We start from the raw sequence: 21326 nt of genomic DNA on the forward strand, positions 1-21326 counted from the left end.
TAAGCCTGTTGGTAAAACTTTTGGTTAGAAAGACTTTAGGAAGATGCTTCTAAATGGAAACTTGCTGCAGTTAATGTTTGTTTGGGTTTTTAAAACATTTTGCTGAAGCCCAATATTTGGAATGGTGTTCCTCTTCATAACATTCTTCAATCAGGAGGACTGAGAATGAGAATCAAAGAAAACCGTTATGTTGACCAGATTATAGTTAAGTTTGAATCTAAATGCTAGTCTCACTGAGGGAGAGAGAATGTGGAGTGGGAGAGCAGAAATGATTTTTCCTTTCCTGGTCTTTCAGCTGATTAGAGATGGAATATGCCTAAGTTTCGGAGAAGGCAATGGCAACCCACTCCAGTACTCTTGCCTGGCAAATCCCATGGACAGAGGAGCCTGGTGGGCTGCCGTCTCTGGGGTCGCACAGAGTCGAACACGACTGAAGCTACTTAGCAGCAGCAGCAGCAGCATGCCTAAGTTTCCAGTCTTTTAAGGTACTGGTTGTTTGAATCAGAGAGATAAGTACTTCAGTTCAGTTCAGTTGCTCAGTCGTTCCCGACTCTCTGCGAGCCCATGGACCAGGCTTCTTTGTCCATTGCCAACTCCTGGAGCTTGCTCAAACTCATGTCCATCGAGTCGATGATGCCATCCAACCATCTCATCCTCTGTCATCCCTTTTCCTCCTGTCTTCAATCTTTCCCAGCATCAGGGTGTTTTCCCATGAGTTAGTTCTTCGCATCAGGTGTCTAAAGTATTGGAGTTTTGGCTTCAGCATCAGTACTTCCAGTGAATATTCAGGACCGATTTCCTTTAGGACTAGTTGGATCTCCTTGCAGTCCAAGGAATTCTTGAGTCTTCTCCAACACCACAGTTCAAAATAATCAGTTCTTCGGCACTCAGCTTTCTTTGTAGTCCAGCTCTCACATCCCTACGTGACTACTGGAAAAACCACAGCTTTGACTAGATGGACCCTTGTTGGCAAAGTACTTAGGACATCTTAAAAATTAGTTGTGAACATTAATTCAGTTCAGCATGCTCTTATTTTTATTAATATGCTATCTGCATTGGAGCATGCAAAATCAGTGTTAAGATAATCACAGAAATATTTTCCAGCATGAGCAGTTTGGGAAACATTTTTATATCTATTTGTTCTCTCTGTTCTCTAGACTTTATATTCTCTGTGGAAAATGTGACATATTCAAATAGTACGTCACGATGCAAGGCAGTGCATGGTGAGTGGTCTGATAGTTATGGCAATCGTTTTGGGCGACCAGGGAGGAGCAAACACTGGCCATCTGGGGTGGGGAGGGTTTAGATCTGTGAGGAGGAGGGCGTGTGTTAACATAGGCCGTATCCATGGCTGGGACCCAGACCAGAGCAGTTAAGGAGCCATCCTGGAGCCCTGCCCTGATGGAACTAGCAGTTCTGAGGTCAGGCAGACATCAAAGGTGAAATGAGGTAATGAGCTGGTGACCTATAATCATTATAGGACCTGCCAAAAAGAACCACAGAGCGTGTGAGAGCAGGGTACCCTGGGGGTGGTGACATTGGTTGTAGAAAGGCCTGCAAGGGTATTGCTGTAGTAGCGAGGCAGGAGAGCATGGTGTGAATGGATGGACTCCAGTATCTATGAGGCTGAAATGATACAGGCGTTTGAGCATAAATTTTTAACTAGAAGGGTTAAGGGAGGAGAAGTTGTCAGGTAATTCCCTGCTGTATGACTTGAAGACCAATGAATGGTCTCATCTATTGAGACAGGAAGGGGCTTCTCAGGTGGCGCAAGTGGTAAAGAACCCGCCTGCCAGTGCAGGAGACACGAGAAACACGGGTTGGGACGATCCCCTGAAGGAGGGCATGGAAACCCACCACAGTATTCTTGCCTGGAAAAATCCCACGGACAGAGGAGCCTGGTGGCCACAGTCCAGAGGGTCACACAGGGTTTGACACGACTCAAGGGACTTAGCATGCATGCATGCATTGAGATAGGAAACACTGAAAAAGGAGCAGGTGGGATTCTCTTGGAGGGCAAGGTTATTGACTCCTTTTAGGACATGTTGAGTTGAATTAGTGAGTCTGTGCTGCGTAGGGAGGAAGGTGTGGCAGGATGATGCTCAGTGTACGTGTAGAGACATGCTGTGTGTGGACAGGATGACATAGTGAGGTCAAGGTTGGGGGGAACTTGAAGAAGTACACCACAGCAGATGGTTGAACACTGGGATGTGACCTCGTCATGCTGGAAGTGAAGCCTCTTTAGGAAGCGACAGGGTCCAGGGACTGACCATGGCTTTGGTTGAGTGGCTGAGACCTGGGAAGAGGAGTTTATTGGCCCTGAGGAGTTTCAGATAGTACAGAGAACTCAGTATTAGATGGGTGGAATATTCCAGCAGCCTAAGGGGTGGTCAGGTATTGGTGAAAGCTGTTTACATAGTGAGTTTTTCTCTTCTCTTTTTCTTTCCTCCACCAAAGTCACAGAATGTCGTTTCACCCAGGAGGACCCAGGTGTCCCCGAGGGCGAGGGGGACATGGAGCCAGACCCTCCGCACCAGCCTTCAGGCCCCAAAATCTGAGACTGCTTCACCCTCAGCAGCCTCCTGTGCAATACCAATACGAACCTCCCAGCGCCCCTTCCACCACCTTCTCCAACTCTCCGGCCCCCAATTTTCTGCCTCCAAGACCAGACTTTGTACCCTTCCCTCCGCCCATGCCTCCTTCAGCGCAAGGCCCCCTACCTCCCTGCCCGATCCGGCCCCCGTTCCCCAACCACCAGATGAGGCCCCCCTTCCCCGTGCCCCCATGTTTCCCTCCCATGCCGCCTCCGCTACCCTGTCCCAGTAACCCCCCAGTCCCTGGAGCGCCTCCGGGCCAAGGCGCCTTCCCCTTCATGATGCCGCCGCCTTCCCTGCCGCATCCGCCGCCGCCTCCCGTCGTTCCGCAGCAGGTCAATTACCAGTACCCGCCGGGGTACTCGCACCACAGTTTCCCACCTCCCAACTTCAGTAGCTTCCAGAACAGCCCCAGTTCCTTCCCGCCCAGTGCTAGTAACAGCAGTAGCCCTCACTTCAGGCACCTCCCTCCGTACCCGCTCCCCAAGGCTCCCAGTGAGAGGCGGTCCCCAGAAAGGCTAAAGCACTACGACGACCACAGGCACCGGGACCACAGTCACGGGAGGGGCGAGCGGCATCGGTCCCTGGAGCGGCGGGAGCGAGGCCGGAGCCCCGACCGGAGAAGGCAGGACAGTCGCTACAGGTCCGATCACGAGCGAGGGCGCACGCCCTCCCGCCACCGGAGCTACGAGCGGAGCAGGTAAAGCACACCTGTGGTTTTTTAGAGAAGTTGCGGAGATCCTGACACAGGCCATTTCTGAGGCTCAGCAAACCAGACCAAAAAGGTCCAGCCGTGCATTTCGGTTTATAAAAGGAAAGGGCTTTTTTTTTATTAAAGAGGGAGAGACAACTGATGAGGAAAGAAGTTGACCTCAGGAGAAAGCCACTTTGAAAAGCATCCCCAACTTAGCAACACGGGTTCATTTCAATGAATGTAAGTCAATTACTATACAGAGTACAGCTCGAATTTTAACAATGATCAATAAAAGATCTTGTAGTTGTGTGGATGTTGTATTTAATGATGTTCAGTATGACCATCTTGTCAGGTTATTGCACTGTGGGTTCTTTAGGAATTGGTGGTCTGCAGGCCGCTGTTATCAGTCAGGAATCCAACTAGTTAACAAGCTGAACTTGCTTCCTGATTTTTAGGATAAATGGAAGTTTCTCTTATGTTTTTGCTTTCTTGCTCTGTTTCTTTATAAAATGAAATAATATTAGGTATACATTATCAAAGTTACAGTTTTCAAAATAGCTTTTAATTTGATTTTGTTGCCTTGAAATGTATGCATACTAAATAAAATTGCATTTAGAACATACTAATCCACTCCAGATTAAATTTCTTTTTTTTCCCACCCCAAAGGCCAAAAATCTATATTTACAAGGAAATAAGGTTTCCAGCAGACATTCACTGATGGATGTCTAGAAATTCTCTGAAGTTATATGTAAAATTTTATGTCTGTATATTTTTTTCTATAAGTAAATCAGTGGTTTACAGCAGATTCTTAAGAGATTGTATGAGTCTGTTACCCTAAACCTAAGAACCATTGGTTTAGATGGAAAAATAAAAATGTGCACATATCCATTCTACTAATATTTATTTATACCTTCAGTGAACTGTTTGTAACAATGAAGATTTTTGGTTTTCCACTTGTCGAGCTGGTAATGGTGCTTCTCTTTCTGGCTGCTGTGGTGGGTTCACTCACTTTCATTGTCTTGTGGAACTTCTGTGCTGAAAAGTTTGAGGTCCCCAAACCAGGTAACCTTATTACTTGGATTTGCAGAGAGTGAGTCTTGACTCCTATGGAATTAATGTGCTTCTTGGTTTCCATGTTGTTCTCATGGCTGTGTGTTTGATGCTGACCGAACATTTTGCCAGTAAATGGTAACAGTCATTCTCAGTCCTAAAGATTTGGAAGGCAGCCCTCCAGGCCTTGAAAGATTTGGAAGGAAAAATGCACTATTGCTTCTCCCTGATGCCTAGTGGAAGGCAGAAGTGACATGTTTCCTGCAGGGGTGACTGATTCTGATGGGTTAAAGCTGACTAGAGTTGGTAGACTTTGAAAAGCCTTTTCAGCATGACTTACTGTTGCTTGTCAGTTTTGTTCTTAACTTTGTGATGGATTAGTTGGCAGAGGCCTGTGAGGGTTTATTTTACAACTTTATGGTGAAAATCTAAACTCAAAAGAGTTTGATAGTTTTCTTCAGACTTAAAGTGATTGTTAATAAACCTGTCTTTGGGGAAACATTTTGCTGCAAACTTCAGCATTCTAGATGACTTCTTTTTTGTCTGTTTGAGAGTACTGTGGTTTTTAGGGTTCTGCTGTAAATTCCTGAGTTCTCCCATCCAGGCTTCAGCTTGAAGAAACACAGATGTCCTGTGAACTGAGGATCCCTGTCACTAAGTGAAATCAAATGCTGAAAAAATGGCCCTTAATCCCCATTAGCCTAAACCACAACCCCTTTACTGTGGGGGATCTTAGGCAATTAGCTCATCTTTCTACATGGCCTTTATTTACCCTGGAGTTGTTTTATGATGTTGTACTTGGGGGTGTTTGCTCTGGAGCGGCCTTAATGTCACAGCCGCAGTAAAATCAGTTCCCTCTGGGGGTCTTCGTAGAGTGTCAGTTCTTTGTCTTATATAGAATGCTTCTGTGAACCAAACGTGGAGCCTATGAAGTGCTAGTATATAGCTTCCGAAAGTTATAAGTCTGGAGAAAACCAGACGTTCACAAAGTTGTGCGTTAGATTAGATGAAGTTTATGCAAATTCTTGAGTCTGTCCTCTGGCTGCTTCTGCCCTGGCTTCTTGGGGTAAGTGCATCCACACTTTTTCAAATTTCATTTTTCCTTTTCTTCTCCTCCTCCAAAATCTGGGTGAATAGTGATTACAAGATTGTTTCAGGGCAGACTATTTCCGGAGAAGGTTTGTGAAGAAGTAGAGGCATGCATTTGCTGTTGTGAAAGATCCAAGTTCCTCCAGTGAATGGGAAAAGGAAGAGCTGCAGGGGCAGCCTGTAAGGAGCAGGGCAGTGGCTTCCCGCACTTGAGCGGTGTTACAGCACCGTAACCCCATACCTGTCCTGTTGAGTACCGTATTGAGCCATTGGAGAGCTAGTATTATGTATCTAAGGAATATCTTCATGGTCTCGAACTGGGAAAAATTTTTGGAAAAATAACTGAAGCATTGTTTTTCTTGCTTTAAATGGGTTCATCATGTAGTATTACAGTGATTTATACTGGTCTTTTCAGTTCATAGCCACTAGAGGTAGCAGTCATCATGAGAGGTGCCACTCTTGAATAAAAAATCCTATCCCCTAGGTGTTACAAAAACAAATGAAAAATTAGGAATATCCTTTAAATAGAGTTTTTATTTGGAAATAGAGGCAGTTTTTATTTTAGCTGCCCTGCCATCACAAATTACATTATATTTGTCATGTGATACCACTCACTAGGTGGGATTTGCTGTCTAAAAGTAAGCTGTCATTTTAGAAGTGTATCAGGTAAAGAATGTGGAATCCCAAGCACTGGCTACTTTACTTTGGACAGCTGGTGTGTACCTGAGCCTTAAGTATGTGTTAAAAGTGTTATTCAAAGAAGTCTTTCTTGAGGAAGGGGTGATTTTTAAGTGGAAAAACAATTTTTGTGTTAATATCTAAGATCTCTTATTAATTTTGTAAGTTTTGATTTCAGTTTACATTTCTTTACATTTACATTTCTTCTCTTTGGCTATAGGTGGGGGATTATTATTTCTTTTTTGTCCATGCCATGTGACAGGCATATGGGATTTTAGTTCCCCTACCAGGGATCCAATCTGTGCCCCCGCAGTGGAAGTGGTGGCGGGAAGGTGAAGTGTGGGTATTTTTGAGTTTAGACATTTTTGTAATCTTCTTGCTGGATTCAGGCTAATACAGCATTTTTTTTTTTTTTTTTTTTTTGCCCCACTCTAAGACCTAGTATTTATTTCCTTTAGATTTAGTTCTGATGTAAACACACTGGGATTCCAATTTTTGTTTCAGATCTCATTGTACTTATTGATTAGACTCATAAGTTATTACTCTCATAATTACTAAATTCCAGCTTTATATTAGAAGGTTTAAAATCCTGCATTCTAGCTTTACACTGAGTAAACTCAGTGTCTCTATTTAGAGTTTTTTTTCCCCTGATGAAAACAGCACTTAAAGTGACCTAGAGTCTCATGGTAGTTAGTGATGACTAAGAACTATACCTGAGGTGTATATCCTATGAGTTTAGAGCTCTTTATTATAGACCCTTGTCCTAATCTATACTATATGCATTTATTTGTTGGATGAAATTAAGTGTTCCAGAAATCAATAGGCAGTTGAATCCTTTGAAGTTTTCCCTGTAGAATGTTTGGTTGGTTGGAAGGTCTCAAGAGAAGATTATAATAAAATTCCCTTTGTTGCTTAGTATTAAATGTGACTTCTTCTTTTTTTTTTTTTTTTAAAGAAAACAGCAAGAAATGTCTAAGGTAGTTAACTTGCGTAAAGTGAAATGCTCTTTTAACCTCTGATAAATGAAGGGTGAATAAAAATGTCCCATAGTGAATAGTGCTGCAAAATACTTAGGTGAGGTAAGGTCCATTTATTTAGATGAATTCAGTGAAAAGAGATGGTGTTTTTGAGTCTTTCTGTTGAAAACAGCTCTGTGTATTAATTCCTTTAAGAGAGCGGGAACGGGAGAGACACAGGCACCGGGACAGCCGAAGATCACCATCTCTGGAAAGGTCCTACAAAAAAGAGTATAAGAGATCTGGAAGGTAAGCAAGGAGTTGACACTGGAAGAAGTCATAGGATCATCTCCTGAAATTCAGATTTTGTGCTTTTGCAGGGTGTCAGCCAGGTCTTCAGAATAGCCTGAGTGTCTGTCCAAAGAATACTGTGAAAAGCTAAAGTAGCCAGTTACTGAAAAACTTTTTATTTTAAGATGTATATAGGATGCACAAGGAAAATCTTGATAAGTCCCCCAAATTAGGCCACTTTGTGACCTCAGTTGCTGTAAAACTCTATATTAGTAGTTCAAGGGTTTTTTTTTTTTTTAAAGACCTTGAAAATTCATAATTATGCTCTTAAGTTTACTTGTTTCAGAAAAAAAGAAAAAGAAAAACTATAGTAATACCTTATTTGGAAATATGACATTGAAATTGTTGCAAATAAAAATTTACAGGACGTAACCAATTCTATATCAAGAGCTAAAAATTTATGCCTTAATAAATGGTAATTAAGAATAGTACTCTCGATAATCTGACAGATTTTGGGTCAATTATTCATTTTCCCAACTTTGTTACTGGGCAAAGGAACTTCTTTAAGCCTCAGTTTCTTTGTCTAAAATAAGGACAGTTATATTTGCCTTATTGAGTGATGAGGGATCATTGAGATAACACACACAAAACACTTAGCACTTGGCCCAGTAGTGCCAAATAAATGGTAACTATATAATTTTTATCTAATCATTTGACTCTAAAAAAGCAGAAAAAGGTATTGAAGGTAAAATAAATTAATAAACTAGAAAATAGAACTATAATGCCATAATAATAGTTGTAAATAAATGCAGGATTTCTTTGAAAGGCCGTACGATTTAAAAAGTGGCAAATCAAGAAAAGAAAAGCACATATCCGTTAGGTATAAGAAAGAATGTATTATTATAGGAATGAAGGGGACTTAAAAATTATAGTGTGTTGGTATAAGTACTGATGTTTTGTTTGAGAAATTAAAAAACTTGGATGTGATGGGTTGTTTCTATGAAAACAAAATTTATAAACCTTACACTTAGAGCGGAAAATTTTAATAGGGCAATAACTATGGGAAAAAGTTGACTTTGTGTCACTTCCAAAAAAGTTTGAAACTGTTTTTAGAACACTGAAGAAAATGGAAGGAAAGCTCGGCTCATGCTGTGATATCAGGAGAATCCAAATGGCAAAACTATCAATGAAAAGAAAACCACAAAACAATTTCTTTTATGAATATGGATGTGAAAATAGTGATTAGTATATGAGCAGGTTGTTTTCAGTTGTGTGTTATAATAGTTGAGGGTTTATTCCAAGGTTCCATGGGTAGATAGGTTAGTATTAGGAGATCTATAACTGTAATTCTTTGTGTCAGAATCTCTAGAGTTATCTCAGTACTTGCCTATTAGCTATTTAAAGTTGCATTCAATTATGAGTAGGAACTGGTAAAGGAGAAGTATAAGCAGACTTCTGTAACTTGATAGAGAACATTATCTCGTGATGAATATGATTGATACCATCTGAGAAGAGCCAAATTTAATGTTGAAACCTTATAGGCCTTCCCATGCATGTTAGAAAAAAAGACAAGGAGACCCCATTTCCTACCACTGTCACCTGATGTATATCTTAACAAGCAAATGACAAACATTGTATTCTTGTGTGTCCCAGGTATTGTACGGTACAATGATAGTCTTTAACAAGAGTCCCTGCTTTCCAGGAATAAGAAAGTTATGTGCTGTGAGAAGTGCTTTTGATAGAGCAGATACATACTGCTTCTGGAACACAGTAGTTAGTAACTTGGTTTCGCGTAGTCACAGAGAAGTTGGCAATGTACTGATTCCCTGGAGTATGGATAGGAATGCCTAAGGGAAGGCAAATGGTAGGGGGACAGAAAGAGCTGGGAAGCCTGCATTGGAGAAGTGGTCTCAGAGGGTCAAACCTGGAGGTTGGGAAATGAGTTTAGGCTTTTGTTAGTAATCCAGGAAAGAAATGACTGTGGCTAGACCTACCCATTGTGGCAATGACGATGGGGGAAGTTGGAGGTAATTGAGAGAGATCGATGTGGGAGAGTCAGTAGGACTTGGTCATTACCTGAGAGCTGATGTTCCCCTTGGAGGGCTGGAAACACTTAAGAAACAGGCAAAAGAATGAGTTCAATTTTGGGCAAGTGGAGTTTGTGTCTGTGAGACAGCTTGGTGGAGTTGTGTGGTACCTAGTGGGACACAAAAGTAAAAAAAAAAAGTATAAGGTTCAGAAAAGAGATCTTAGCTAGAAAGGCTAAATGCCATGAATTAGCTGAGGTCAGCTAGGGAGAGTCTGTTCAGAGAGAAAGGGCCTGAGGGAGAGGAGGAGATAAGGATAGGAAAAAAGCCAAGATAACTGCATTTGTGGAACTCGTTGAGGGCCCACCTGAGGTTGGATTTTAATGTGGAGTGCTGGGAATCTCTTGGTTTAGTTGTTTTTTTTCTCCAATACCCAGTAACTTGTGGAGAGGGCAGAGATGGATTCTTTGAGTTCTAACTCATGCAGTAGATAAGAAAATAAAAGTTATAGATGTAAATACTGTAAAGCAGGAAAAGTTATCATAGTTTGTAAGATAGCATATTATTAAACAACAATTTTGAGTTCGGATTTTGAAATTTGAAATGCCTGAGACACCTACCTAAAATGATGTTTTACTCCTATTTTGAAATGTCCCTCTCAAAGTGTTAAAAAAAAAGGAAAGAAGAAAAAAAGAATACTAACTGTTGTTCACAATAGACAACCCTGATCATCCATTATTTATGACACCTGCCTAAAGTGGAAGGAGTAAGGATGTCTTCTGCCTGTGTTTCTCGATGGTAATAATAGTAAAACATTTGGTGGGATTTTTAGTACATGTCAAAATGTCTGTGTCAAATAATGATGTTAGCATTTTACTATTATTTACTAGCTGTGAGAGTGGGCAAGTGATATAATTTCTGTTTCCTATCTAAGGGATGTTTATATCTGCCTCAGGATTCTTGTCAGGACTAAGTGTATCAGAGTGCTTACAAGAGTGTCAGGCTCTCAGGAAGGACCACAAACAAAAACAAATAAAACCACTCCACAGGGAGCCAGGATTTGCCATTATTATCTATTGATATTACCAGGACAGTTCAAGAGAATCAGTTAAGAAATGTTAGAGTTAACTCACTGAAGTTGACAGTTACACAATAAACATATCATAATTAAGAGCCTTCCCTGAATACCAGGAATACCTGCTTACTAATAGAAAATATACATAGAAAATTTAAATGAATAAAAGTTAAATTTCTTCATAAACTTAAAAATGTATTGATCAATAGGAAGATATTAAGTGTAGTAGATGACAAGGAAGGTGATGTAAGTGAATGGAGGGCATGTTAAATTCCTATAGTGGGAGTGGAAGATAGGGTTAAAAAACATACCAGTGTTCTTCCAAAATATTTGTAGTTTTTAGCGGTGGTATAGTGGTGAGTATATCTGCCTTCCAAAAAATCTATAATTTTAATGTAAGTTCAGTTGAGGTACTGTTTTTAGAACTTTACTAGGACTCAAATTTTTCTTGGGAATAGAAGTGAGTATAATGAAGAAAAATAATGCACAGTTTGGTATGGGTATAAAGAGGTCAATGAGACCAATCTGGAACAACATTCAAGTATATATAAAGGTTTACATCTACCATAAAGTTGTTTTTTCAAATCAGAGGAGAAATTGATATGGAAACAATGCAAACTGTATGGAAAATAACTTGAGTTCAGATTTCTGCCTTAGATCTTGGACAGATGGAGTAAAAAAAAATTAATGTTAAATGTAGCTGAAAAATATAAAATATTTATTTAACCTTGCTATGGGAAAGGATTACCCATAACACTAGCCATAACATTAGCCATAACACTAAGACTGGAAATAGAAACAAAACCAGTCTTTGCCTTTGGCCATATAAAGATTTTATGCAGCTCTGCTGCTGCCGCTGCTAAGTTGCCTCAGTCATGTCCGACTCTGTGCGACCCCAGAGACAGCAGCCCAACAGGCGCCCCTGTCCCTGGGATTCTCCAGGCAAGAACACTGGAGTGGGTTGCCATTTTCTTTTCCAGTGCATGAAAGTGAAAAGTGAAAGTGGCGTCGCTCAGTCGTATCCCACTCTTCGTGACCCCATGGACTGCAGCCTACGAGGCTCTTCCGTCCATGGGATTTTCCAGGCAAGAGTACTGGAGTGGGGTGCCATTGCCTTCTCCAATGTAGCTATACATAGAATTAAAAGGAAAATAAATTGAAAAAGGTTACATTAGATATGACAGAAGATGGGTGATAATTTAAATAAAAAACCGTCAAAAGACCGTAATCCTAATTTTAAAAATATCGCCATGGTGTATTGATTCATGTTCATATTAATAAAAGAAGTGAATGTGAAACATGTTATTTCAGTAGTGACAAATTAAATGAGATGCTCTCTTTGTAAGGATAGAAAAGATTAAAAACAATCATGTTGACAGGATGTGTGGAAATGGGAAATCACATACAGTTTTGATGGTAATCTAAACTGGTAATTCTTAACTGTAGAGAAGCCTTTTAAAAAGTACACACTCTTTGTGTGTGAAATAATATGATAAGTCTGCAAAGAACACAAGTGTATTTACAGTAGCATTGTTTACAGTGGGGGAAGAAAGGTAGTATCCTAAATGACAATGCTCAGATTTGTCAGATTACGGTATATACATATAAAAGAATGATATGCATTATTAAAAATGGTTCAGATGTACATGTATTGAAGTAGAATGATGTTCCTGGTTTACCACTTTGTTGAGGAAAACAGGCTACGGAGTTCCTGTTTTTAGAAACTTGTATGTTTATATATCTATATCTTCTAACATATTTGTGAAATATAATTGTTATTTCTGAGTGGTGTTACAGGTGATTTTTGTTTTATTTTTCTTCAGTGAACATATATACATTTTACTTCACAGTAAATATTTTTTTCTAGTAACAAACCTCTTGATGTACACTGTAATATTTAGAAGTTGCATCAATAAGTAATATATATACTCCTAATCACTCACTGTTTTCCCCCTGTTGTATACACACCTATACTTAGATTTTCCCTGCTGTAAAATTAGAAATGAGTGATAGAGTTGATGGAGAAGCTTACTTGTGACTTTGACCCAGATGTAGACTTTCTTGGGTAAGAGTGACTTTGTTAGTAGAGCTGCCGAGCTGGCACCACATCACAGTCTGTCTCCTTGGCTGGATTCTCCAAGTCTGTACGGTTCCACTGAAATGTTCTGGGCTTAATTTAAAAATCTATCCTATGGGTTTTTCCCTCCAAGCACATCGATACGCTGAGCCTTTGCAAATTTCATGCTCCAGCGATTCAAGGAGATAGAATTGCTTTTTTCCTTTTTAATTGAGTTACTATTAGTAATTGTGGGGATCAGAATTAGGTGACTTGGTGGTTCATTAAGCAGTAATACCCAAGTAGGGGCTTCCAGAGAAATGGTGAGGGATGGTATAACTGGTTCACTCTAGGATTTTGGTCCTCAGGCTAAATTTATGGCTAAGTGGAGATCATGTTTTGTGAAGACTTTTTTTTTTTCTCTTGGCAAAGTGAGATGTGGAGAATTCAGAATTAGTGTGCTCAATGCTGAGATCGTCTATAGATGGAGATGTCCATATATTTCCCAGAGATCTTTCTATTCTAGGAGTTATGGTTGGCCAGTTGCTCCTGAACCTGCCGTATGCACACCAGAATCACCTGGGGAGATTAATAAAAATACAGAATCTTGGGCCCCACCCCTGGAGACTGTGAATCAGTAAGTAGATCTGGGGTAGGGCCTGGGAATTTGTATTTTTAAACAAATAACTTCAGGTGATTCTGATGTCAGCAGACCGGTGTCAGGGGGTCACTGGTTTTTCATGCAAATGAATATATTGGTTTGGCATGACATTTTCCTTTTAGGTGACAAATGAGCTAAACAGGTGAAATAGAAAAGTTTTACAAGAAAAGAACATTTTTAATAGCCTCCCTTTGCCCCCTTTTGAAGTCGCTCCCCAAGCAGGGAGAAGAAGAGAGCTCGCTGGGAGGAAGAAAAAGACAGGTGGAGTGACATCCAGGGCTCTGGCAAAGAGAAGAATTATACCTCCATCAAGGAAAAGGAGCCCGAGGAGGCGCTGCCTGACAAAAACGAGGAGGAGGAGGAAGAACTCCTTAAGCCCGTGTGGATTCGCTGCACCCACTCAGAAAATTACTACTCCAGTGACCCCATGGACCAGGTGGTAGGTCTGTGGTAGGAGAGAAGCTGTGGACTAGAGCTCCTCATGGAGGAGGCAGTGGCACCCCACTCCAGTGTTTTTGCCTGGAGAATCCCAGGGATGGCCGAGCCTGGTGGGCTGCCGTCTTTGGGGTCGCACAGAGTCGGACACGACTGAAGCGCCTTAGCAGCGGCAGCAGCAGAGCTCCTCAAGCTCGGCGCTGTTGGCGTCTTGGGCTGGATAGTTCCCTGTGGTGGGGCCTGCCCGGTGCATGGTTGGATGTCGAGCAGCATCTCTGGGTTCTGTGCACTGGATGCCAGTAGCACCCTCGTGACTGTGATAACCGAGGCTGTCTTCTGACGTTGCCCAGTGTCCCCTGGGGAGTGAGAGAACGCCCCTCCCCCTGGTTGAGAACCACTGCTGTAGACAAAAGCTGCTTTCCAAAAGGCAAGAGTGCCGTAGGTGTATGAAAGGATCTCTTCATTCTGATTTTTGACGCCACTGCTAGTCTTGATGCTGGTGGTCTTGTAAGCTCTCACTCATAGCTATGTTATGCCTTCTGTATCTGTATGTGTGTGTGTGTGTGTTTCCCTCAAAATGAGAAACAAGGGAAAATTGAGTTTGTCTCTTGCAAGTCTGCCCGTGACCAAAGGTACCCATAGCAGATTTCCCGTGCTGGTTGCTGGTTTTGTGGAGTCGCAGTGTCGTCACCTTGGATGGGTTCTCAGGAGAGTCAGCACATGTGCTGCTCACAATGGGGCTTCTGGGGCTCAGCAGCCGTGCCTTGTTGCCTTGGGGGCCCCATGACCTCTGTGTGCTCGCTTCTCCTCTTTCTTCCATCTCCATTTTATTTTCCATCACTCTCCCCCCGCCTTTTTTTTTTTTTTTTTTCCTCTCTCTCTCCCCTAACAGGCACTATGCCTCCATCCCCATTAAGTTAGGTGTATTTGCCATAGCAGGGACACACAGTCATGTTCACTGATGAAATCAATGAGTGAAGGAAGGGATACGTACAGATTTAGGACAGAAGAGCCTGGAGATTTTAGATTTAGTGGGTGGGGTAGATAAGAGAGCATTCTGTTGTTTGGAATTTTGTAAAAACAGCTTCAACTTGGACTGGGCCCTTACCTATGTTGAGCTTGAGAGGAGACTGTCGTCTCTGGCAAAAAGGTTTGAGAGGTCTCTCTTGTTGGCATGATATTTTACTTGATAAAGAAAAGCAGGGTCTTAAGTCATAGTTCAGGTGACATAGGCAAGGAGAAGCTCGTACCTGGAGCCGTGTTGGTGAAACTGCTCCACGTGTCTCAGATTACCTCCCTGAATTCTTAAAACATCCCTGGAAAGAAGGCATCTGTTACTTCAGAATGTTGTTGTAAATGAGAATACTTAACTGATCGTGGTTAAGCTTGCTGGGTTTGTTTTCCTTGACAAGCCATCTGGAGGGAGGTGGTGGCTGGTATGTATTTAGTGCCTTAGTGATGGCAGGGCCGTAGGTGGGTATTACTGTCTTCCGGAGGATCCACCACTGTTGTAGGTTGCCCACGGGAGCCCCAGGCATCGTGTCCGTACATACCTCTGCCCAGACACAGATGCAGAGGGCAGTACTGGGTGGAGCCCAGGGTGCCCGGGGATCTCTTCTTCCATCCTTTCACCCAGAATTGTGTTTAATGGATTAATTTTCCATCTCTGCCATAACCCATCTCCACAGACTTCATTCATGGCTTAAGATACCGCACATTTATTAGCTCACAGTTCTGTAGATCGGAAGTCAAACTTGGTTCTCACTGGCTAAATCGAGGTACTGGCAGGACTGCTCTCCTTTCTGGAGACAACCTGTTTTCTTGCTCATTCAGGTTGTTGGCAGAGTTCAGTTCCTTACGGCTGTGGGATGGAGGCCCTTGTCTGCTTGCTGTCTGGCAGGCTGTTCCCAGCTTCTGGAGCCCGTCTGCATTCCTTGGCCCATGGACCCCTTCCTTCATCTTCAGAGCCAGCAGCGTGGGTCGAGTCCCTCTTATGCTTTAAAGATCTCTTGCCTCTTCTTCTGTCGCACCTCGGACTGCTGTTGTGAGAGCCTCTCCACTTTTAAAGACTCACATTCAGTTGGGTCTACCCAGATAATCCCACCTCAAATTCTGTAGCCTTAATCGCGTCTGCAGAGTTCTTTCTGCACTGAAAGGTGGCATGTTCACTTTCCAGGGATTAGGATAGAGACATCAGTGGCCAAGTTCCCTGCCCCAAACCTGAAGGGAATCCCAGTTCTGTGAGCATGGGGGAAGGGGAGAATGGCTCCCCAGGGGTATCATTATTATTGAAATACTGTTGAAGGCACTGAGGCTCAGAGCATTTAAAGGGCAGAGCGTTTGCTCTTCCTCACCTTTCTTGTGGGTGTGTTAAAACTCCAGTGTCTAAGGCAGGCTGATAAACCAGAAGGCCAACACTGGCTTCTGTTTGGGCACTGCTGGTGCAGAGAGGGCCTAAGTGTCAGAGCCACCCCGGCATCACCAGTATCAGTAATGAGGTGGGGCTAAGGAAAGCAGACACCCTCTTTTGGGAATAACTACAGATTTCATGATTGAATATTCATTTTATGTTGGAAAGGTGCCTTTTGAAAATGTCAAATGTACATTTCAGGTGGGTGTTTAAAGTGATTTTCAACCTGGGAGGAGAGTAAGGGAAAGTGAGGAACTTCCTCCAGGAATGTATTGCAGAACCCTGTGTTTGTAAAGAGTGTGTGTGTGTGTGTCCCTGTGTTTATGGGGTGCGTGTGTGGTTTGTGGGTCACTGGGTTAATGTGGAATACACACCATCAGTAAATTTCAGTAGGCGAGGGGTATATGTTCTCTAAGAGGGTATCAGGTGTCATGAATTCTGAGGGATTTATGATTTTTTGGTTGTTGTATCAAAAGGGCATAGATGAAGATTTCTAACGTTTCTAAGGGTTGGCAAAGTGCATTTACCTGAGGACTGTGTCAGCCATAAATGTGTGTGCAATTCAGAGCATCATTGCCAGCACTTTGGGCATTTTGTGTTTAAAATGTTTGTTAAATTGAGGGTTGAAAAATGATATCTTGCTGTTAAAATCTTTGGTTATCGGTGAGTTCTTAAGTCTCTCTGGTATGACTATTATTAATATAGTTCCTAATATTGATCCTTTATTTTTCAAAGGGAGATTCTACTGTAGTTGGAACAAGTAGGCTCCGTGACTTATATGACAAATTTGAGGAAGAGTTGGGGAGCAGGCAAGAGAAGGCCAAAGCTGCTAGACCGCCATGGGAGCCTCCCAAGACGAAGCTAGATGAAGATTTAGGTGAGTCAGAAGTTACTAGACTGAGATCCTGTGCTCTTTTTTTATTGTTTAATACCAGACTTTTGGAATGTGTCCTTGAGAGTCCCATAGTAAAATTTCCTAATGTCCATTTTATTTTCCTTAATTCCAGTCAGCAAATACATAGCAATGTAACTTTCTTCTTTTCGATTTTCTTTTCCCTTAGTTATATTCAGTAGAATACATAAGAGATCTCTCATTTGCAAGGCATGCTGGCCACTGTGTCCCCATAGACTCCTGTCCTAAAATCAGAAGGGACCACAGTCCAGCCTCCTGTCAAAAGCAGGAGCCTGTTCCCATGCCTCGTGATCTAATGGGCAGGCATTTCCTGTGGCTCTCTCCACTGCCAGGGTGTGGAAACTCCAGCCAGAGTCCAGCTCTGTTTGAAGCTCTCTCTCTATTCACAAAGCTTCCATCACTTTCTTACATCTTTTCACATACGTATTCTGAGACTCCAAGGAGGTGCTGAGATCAGTGCTTCTCACCACGTTGTGTCCTTACCCCTAACACACGCTGTACGCAGAGGAGACGTTCGGTGTGCCTTTTCCTGCATGTTATCTGCCTCTCATCTGCCCACCTTTGTTATGTTTCCCTCGCTGAGAGGCAGTGTCCATGGTGGGGAAAAGCACAACAGAACCAGCTGGCCTGGGTTTGAATCCTTGTTCCACTTGAAATGTGATCTCGGGCAAGTGATGTGATTTCTCTGTGTCTCAATTTTCTTGCCTTAAAAGAGGAATGACAGGACCCATCTCACGTAGTACACTTGAAAATGCAACAGTGTAAGGGCTCCTTCTTACCACGCTGTACTGCATTAATCTCTCGTAGGATCACTCCAAGTTCTAGGTCTTTTTTTTTTTCTTTTTTGATTGTAGTAGAATACAAATAACGTGTGCATAATACACATAAGATATACTACTTAGCCATTTTTGAATGCGTGGCTCTGTAGTGTGTTACATGCATTCATATTGTATAAACAACCTTTGGAACTCTGTTCTTCTTGCTAAACTGGAAACTCTGTCCAGATTAAAGGCCAGCTCCCCTCTCCTGTCTGTCTTTGCCTCTGGCAGCCACCCTTCTACTTTCTGTCTCTATGAATCTGACTGCTCTAGGTACCTCATATAAGTAGAGGCACACCATATTTGTCTTTTGTGACTGGATCGTTTCGTTACAGTAATTCTTGGTCTGTTTTTATCTAGTTGTTTTGAAGGACTAGAGTCTCTTATTATTACTATTGAGAGAAAAAAAAAAAAAGAATCTGATTCAGTCTGATCTTCAGAGCCTGGCATTCATGACCTTTTATCCCCTCACTTCTGGATTTCTTCCTGTGAGGCATTTGCTCCAGCCAGAGTCAACCCATAGTCTTGTTCCATGCTTTTGCCTGCAGCGTCCCATCTGTGTTCCTTTCCTTCTCATCAGCTTAACCCCGCCGCCATCCCTGTGCCTGGGTCACGTGCACCCCTTCTAGGAAACCGCAGCAGATCAGGGTGGATTCACTGCACCTTTTAGGAGGCGAAACCTCAAACAGCTCTGGCGGTTTGCATTTTCTCTGGTCTTGTTCAGCAAGTCTTTCTCTAAAAATCTTTGATCCTTTGTTTCCCCCTCTAGACTGTGACTTAGCATCATGGGCTCTGTGAGATTTCATGGGGTTGCTTAGCAGAGTTCTAGTGTGGAGTAGGCACTGGAGTGTTTGCTGGAAGATAAACAGCAGTCCTTAGGTTTCTAAATGTATGTCCTTACGTTTTGGTCATTTGGAAGTAAATCTTCATGTAAAACCTTCATGTAAAATGTAAATCTTCATGTAAAATCTTCATGTAAAATCAGCTTGCAGACGGCTTCAGCTTCTCTCCATCTTTTTCCCCTCACCTCTATAGAGAGTTCCAGTGAATCTGAATGCGAGTCCGATGAGGACAGCACCTGCTCTAGCAGCTCAGACTCTGAAGTTTTCGACGTCATTGCAGAAATCAAACGTAAAAAGGCCCATCCTGACCGACTTCATGATGAACTTTGGTACAACGACCCAGGCCAGGTGCGCAGGCTTTTATGCTCTTGCTGTGAAGGTTGCTCACCCACACATCACATTTATGACTGCTGGCTCAGAAGATGCATGGTAGCTGGTATTGAAACTGAATTTTACTCTCAGGGCTGGGCGTCATCCTTCACAGCTTATTTCTTTTCAGCTTCAGCGTTCAGCTCCAAAGCGTAAGCACCAGAGCAAGTGCTCCTTGAATCCTATTTGACGATGTTTGTAAATCCTGTGTGAGGGAGCAGGATGATGGTGCTGCTTCATTAAACTTGCAGTAAACGGAAGGAGACGGATGGCAGGATGAGGGAGAGAGCACTTGTAGCTCTTTTTAAAAGCAGTTCATCTGGAAGTTATCTTGTAGCCGTACAGTAAACAACGTCCCAGGCCCTATAAGACTTCGTATTTGCCAGTTGGTAGAAGTCACAGTTCCTTGTAACTTCTCCTTGTTATTAAGCGTGTTTGAGTTAATGACATCATGTGTGTTTGTGCTCAGTTGCTCAGTCGTGTCCGACTCTTTTCAACCCTGTGGATTATAGCTCACCAGGCTCCTTTGTCCATGGGATTCTCCAGGGAAGAATACTGGAGTGGGTTGTCATGCCCTCCTCCAGGGGATCTTCCCAACCCAGGGATCGAACCCCCATCTGTTGTGTCCCTGTATTGGCAGGGGTATTCTTTACCATTGCACCACCTGAGAAGCCAGTGACATCATAGTTGGACGTAATTATTTTTTATTTTCACTCACTGTTTTATTATGAAGTTACACTGGTGGAACAGTGGTAAAGAATCTGCCTGCCAATGCAGGAGATGCAAGAGACGTGAGTTCAATCCCAGGGTTGGAGGGATACCACTGGAGTAGGAAGTGGCAACCCACTCCAGTATTCTTGTCTGGAAAATTCCATGAACAGAGGAGCCTGGGAGGCTCTAGTCCATGGGTTGCAAAGAGTAAGACACTATTGAGCAACTGAGCATGCACACACAATACATAATGCAAAATAGTATCTTTATAAAAGAATTGTATTTTTACAAATGTATAATACATACAAAAATAGTATCTTTAATACATGTCAACTTATCAAGCATAATAAAATGTATCCCTAGAAAAAGATCATTTAAAATTTATATTTTGTAAATAAATTCATACCATTCTACATTATTTTGATATTCTCCTGGTTCATATTAGATTACAGCTATCTAATTTTTTTAAATAGAATTAATATAGTTAGAATGCCTGACAGAAATGTACCTTGTGGTCCTTTTTGCCCTTTGAGAATTGAGCAGAAATGTTTACAGATTGTTAATACATTTTGGAATCTTCACTTTGGTACATTAATCATGTATATGATCTTTTTAAACAGATTTAGCAAGTTATAATTCACATACCATACAATTTACACAATTAAAGTGTACAGTTCAGGTTTTTTTTTGTATGTTCACAGAATTGTACAGTCATCACAATTTAATTTTAGAACATTTCTGTGTCCCCCGAGAAAAATCCTTTCTCCATTAGTCACTCCCCCTACCTTGTGTGTGGTCTTTTAATGGACTGTTACTCTCATATCAAGAAACAAATAGTCTCAGTGTTGTGTTGACTGTATTTGGTTTTGTATCCTCTGTACAGTTGAGCCTTACAAAGGGCTGATCTGTATTGGAGACCAGACCCTGGTAAAAGACAGGCATATAAGATGTCTGTTTGTTTCCCTGGAAATAAGTGAGCACTAAATGATTTTTCCATATTTTTCATCACAAATTGTGCCCTGCATTAGGAATGTGTTGTGACTTTGGTGGGAATTCAATCACATCTCTGTTTGCCAGCTGTTATTTTGGATAATATCTTAATGTGATTTTTTTTTTTTAGGTAGCCATATTATTCCTGTCTTGTACCACCTGGAGCTTTAGATTTCTCAAAGGGATAAAGAGACTTATAGTTTTTTTAATATTTCTTTTCAAAGTTTTATTGAGATATTTTTGACAAAATGAGTCGTAAATCCCTAGAACGCTAAAGAAATATGTGTATGTATATAGAATATATATGTCTCATAATATAATTAAAATATAGATATTTATATATACAGTATATATATATTTTAATTAATACCAAAAAAGTGAGAAATGGAACTCCACTTCTCCATTCTCCAGACTGATGCTCTAATCTCCTTTTTGATTCCATATTAACCATTTAAATTGAATAAACTCACAAACTGGTTTTTAAGGCCCTTTAAGGTTTTGACCTCAGTTCTGCCTTTTTGGTCTTCTCACTCACTTATGTGATCCTTTCCATTTAGATGGGTCTCATGTTCCTGGGTTCAGGCAGTGAAGAATCTGCCTGCAACATGAGAGACTTGGGTTTAATCTCTGGGTGGCGAAGATCTCCTGGAGAAGGGAATGGCTACCC

General features: G+C 41.8%; 1 protein-coding gene across 4 annotated transcripts in view; it reads left to right on the plus strand.

Annotated features, from left to right (window-relative positions):
* DROSHA (drosha ribonuclease III) overlaps positions 1 to 21326 on the plus strand; it is a 119502-nt gene that overhangs the window by 3749 nt on the left and 94427 nt on the right. For 2 of the 4 annotated variants that reach the window (XM_042233908.2, XM_042233910.2), the window contains exons 2-8: positions 1158 to 1223; positions 2458 to 3294; positions 7278 to 7370; positions 13037 to 13147; positions 13379 to 13610; positions 16752 to 16893; positions 18783 to 18937. In XM_042233908.2, coding sequence (XP_042089842.1) covers positions 1207 to 1223; positions 2458 to 3294; positions 7278 to 7370; positions 13037 to 13147; positions 13379 to 13610; positions 16752 to 16893; positions 18783 to 18937 — 1587 coding nt within the window. In that variant the 5' untranslated portion in view covers positions 1158 to 1206. The remainder of the gene's footprint in view (positions 1 to 1157; positions 1224 to 2457; positions 3295 to 7277; positions 7371 to 13036; positions 13148 to 13378; positions 13611 to 16751; positions 16894 to 18782; positions 18938 to 21326) is intronic. The other 2 variants (XM_012097132.4, XM_060400559.1) reach the window with 1 other exon arrangement.

The sequence above is a fragment of the Ovis aries genome, chromosome 16, assembly GCF_016772045.2.
Source record: "Ovis aries strain OAR_USU_Benz2616 breed Rambouillet chromosome 16, ARS-UI_Ramb_v3.0, whole genome shotgun sequence".
NCBI lineage: Eukaryota > Metazoa > Chordata > Mammalia > Artiodactyla > Bovidae > Ovis > Ovis aries.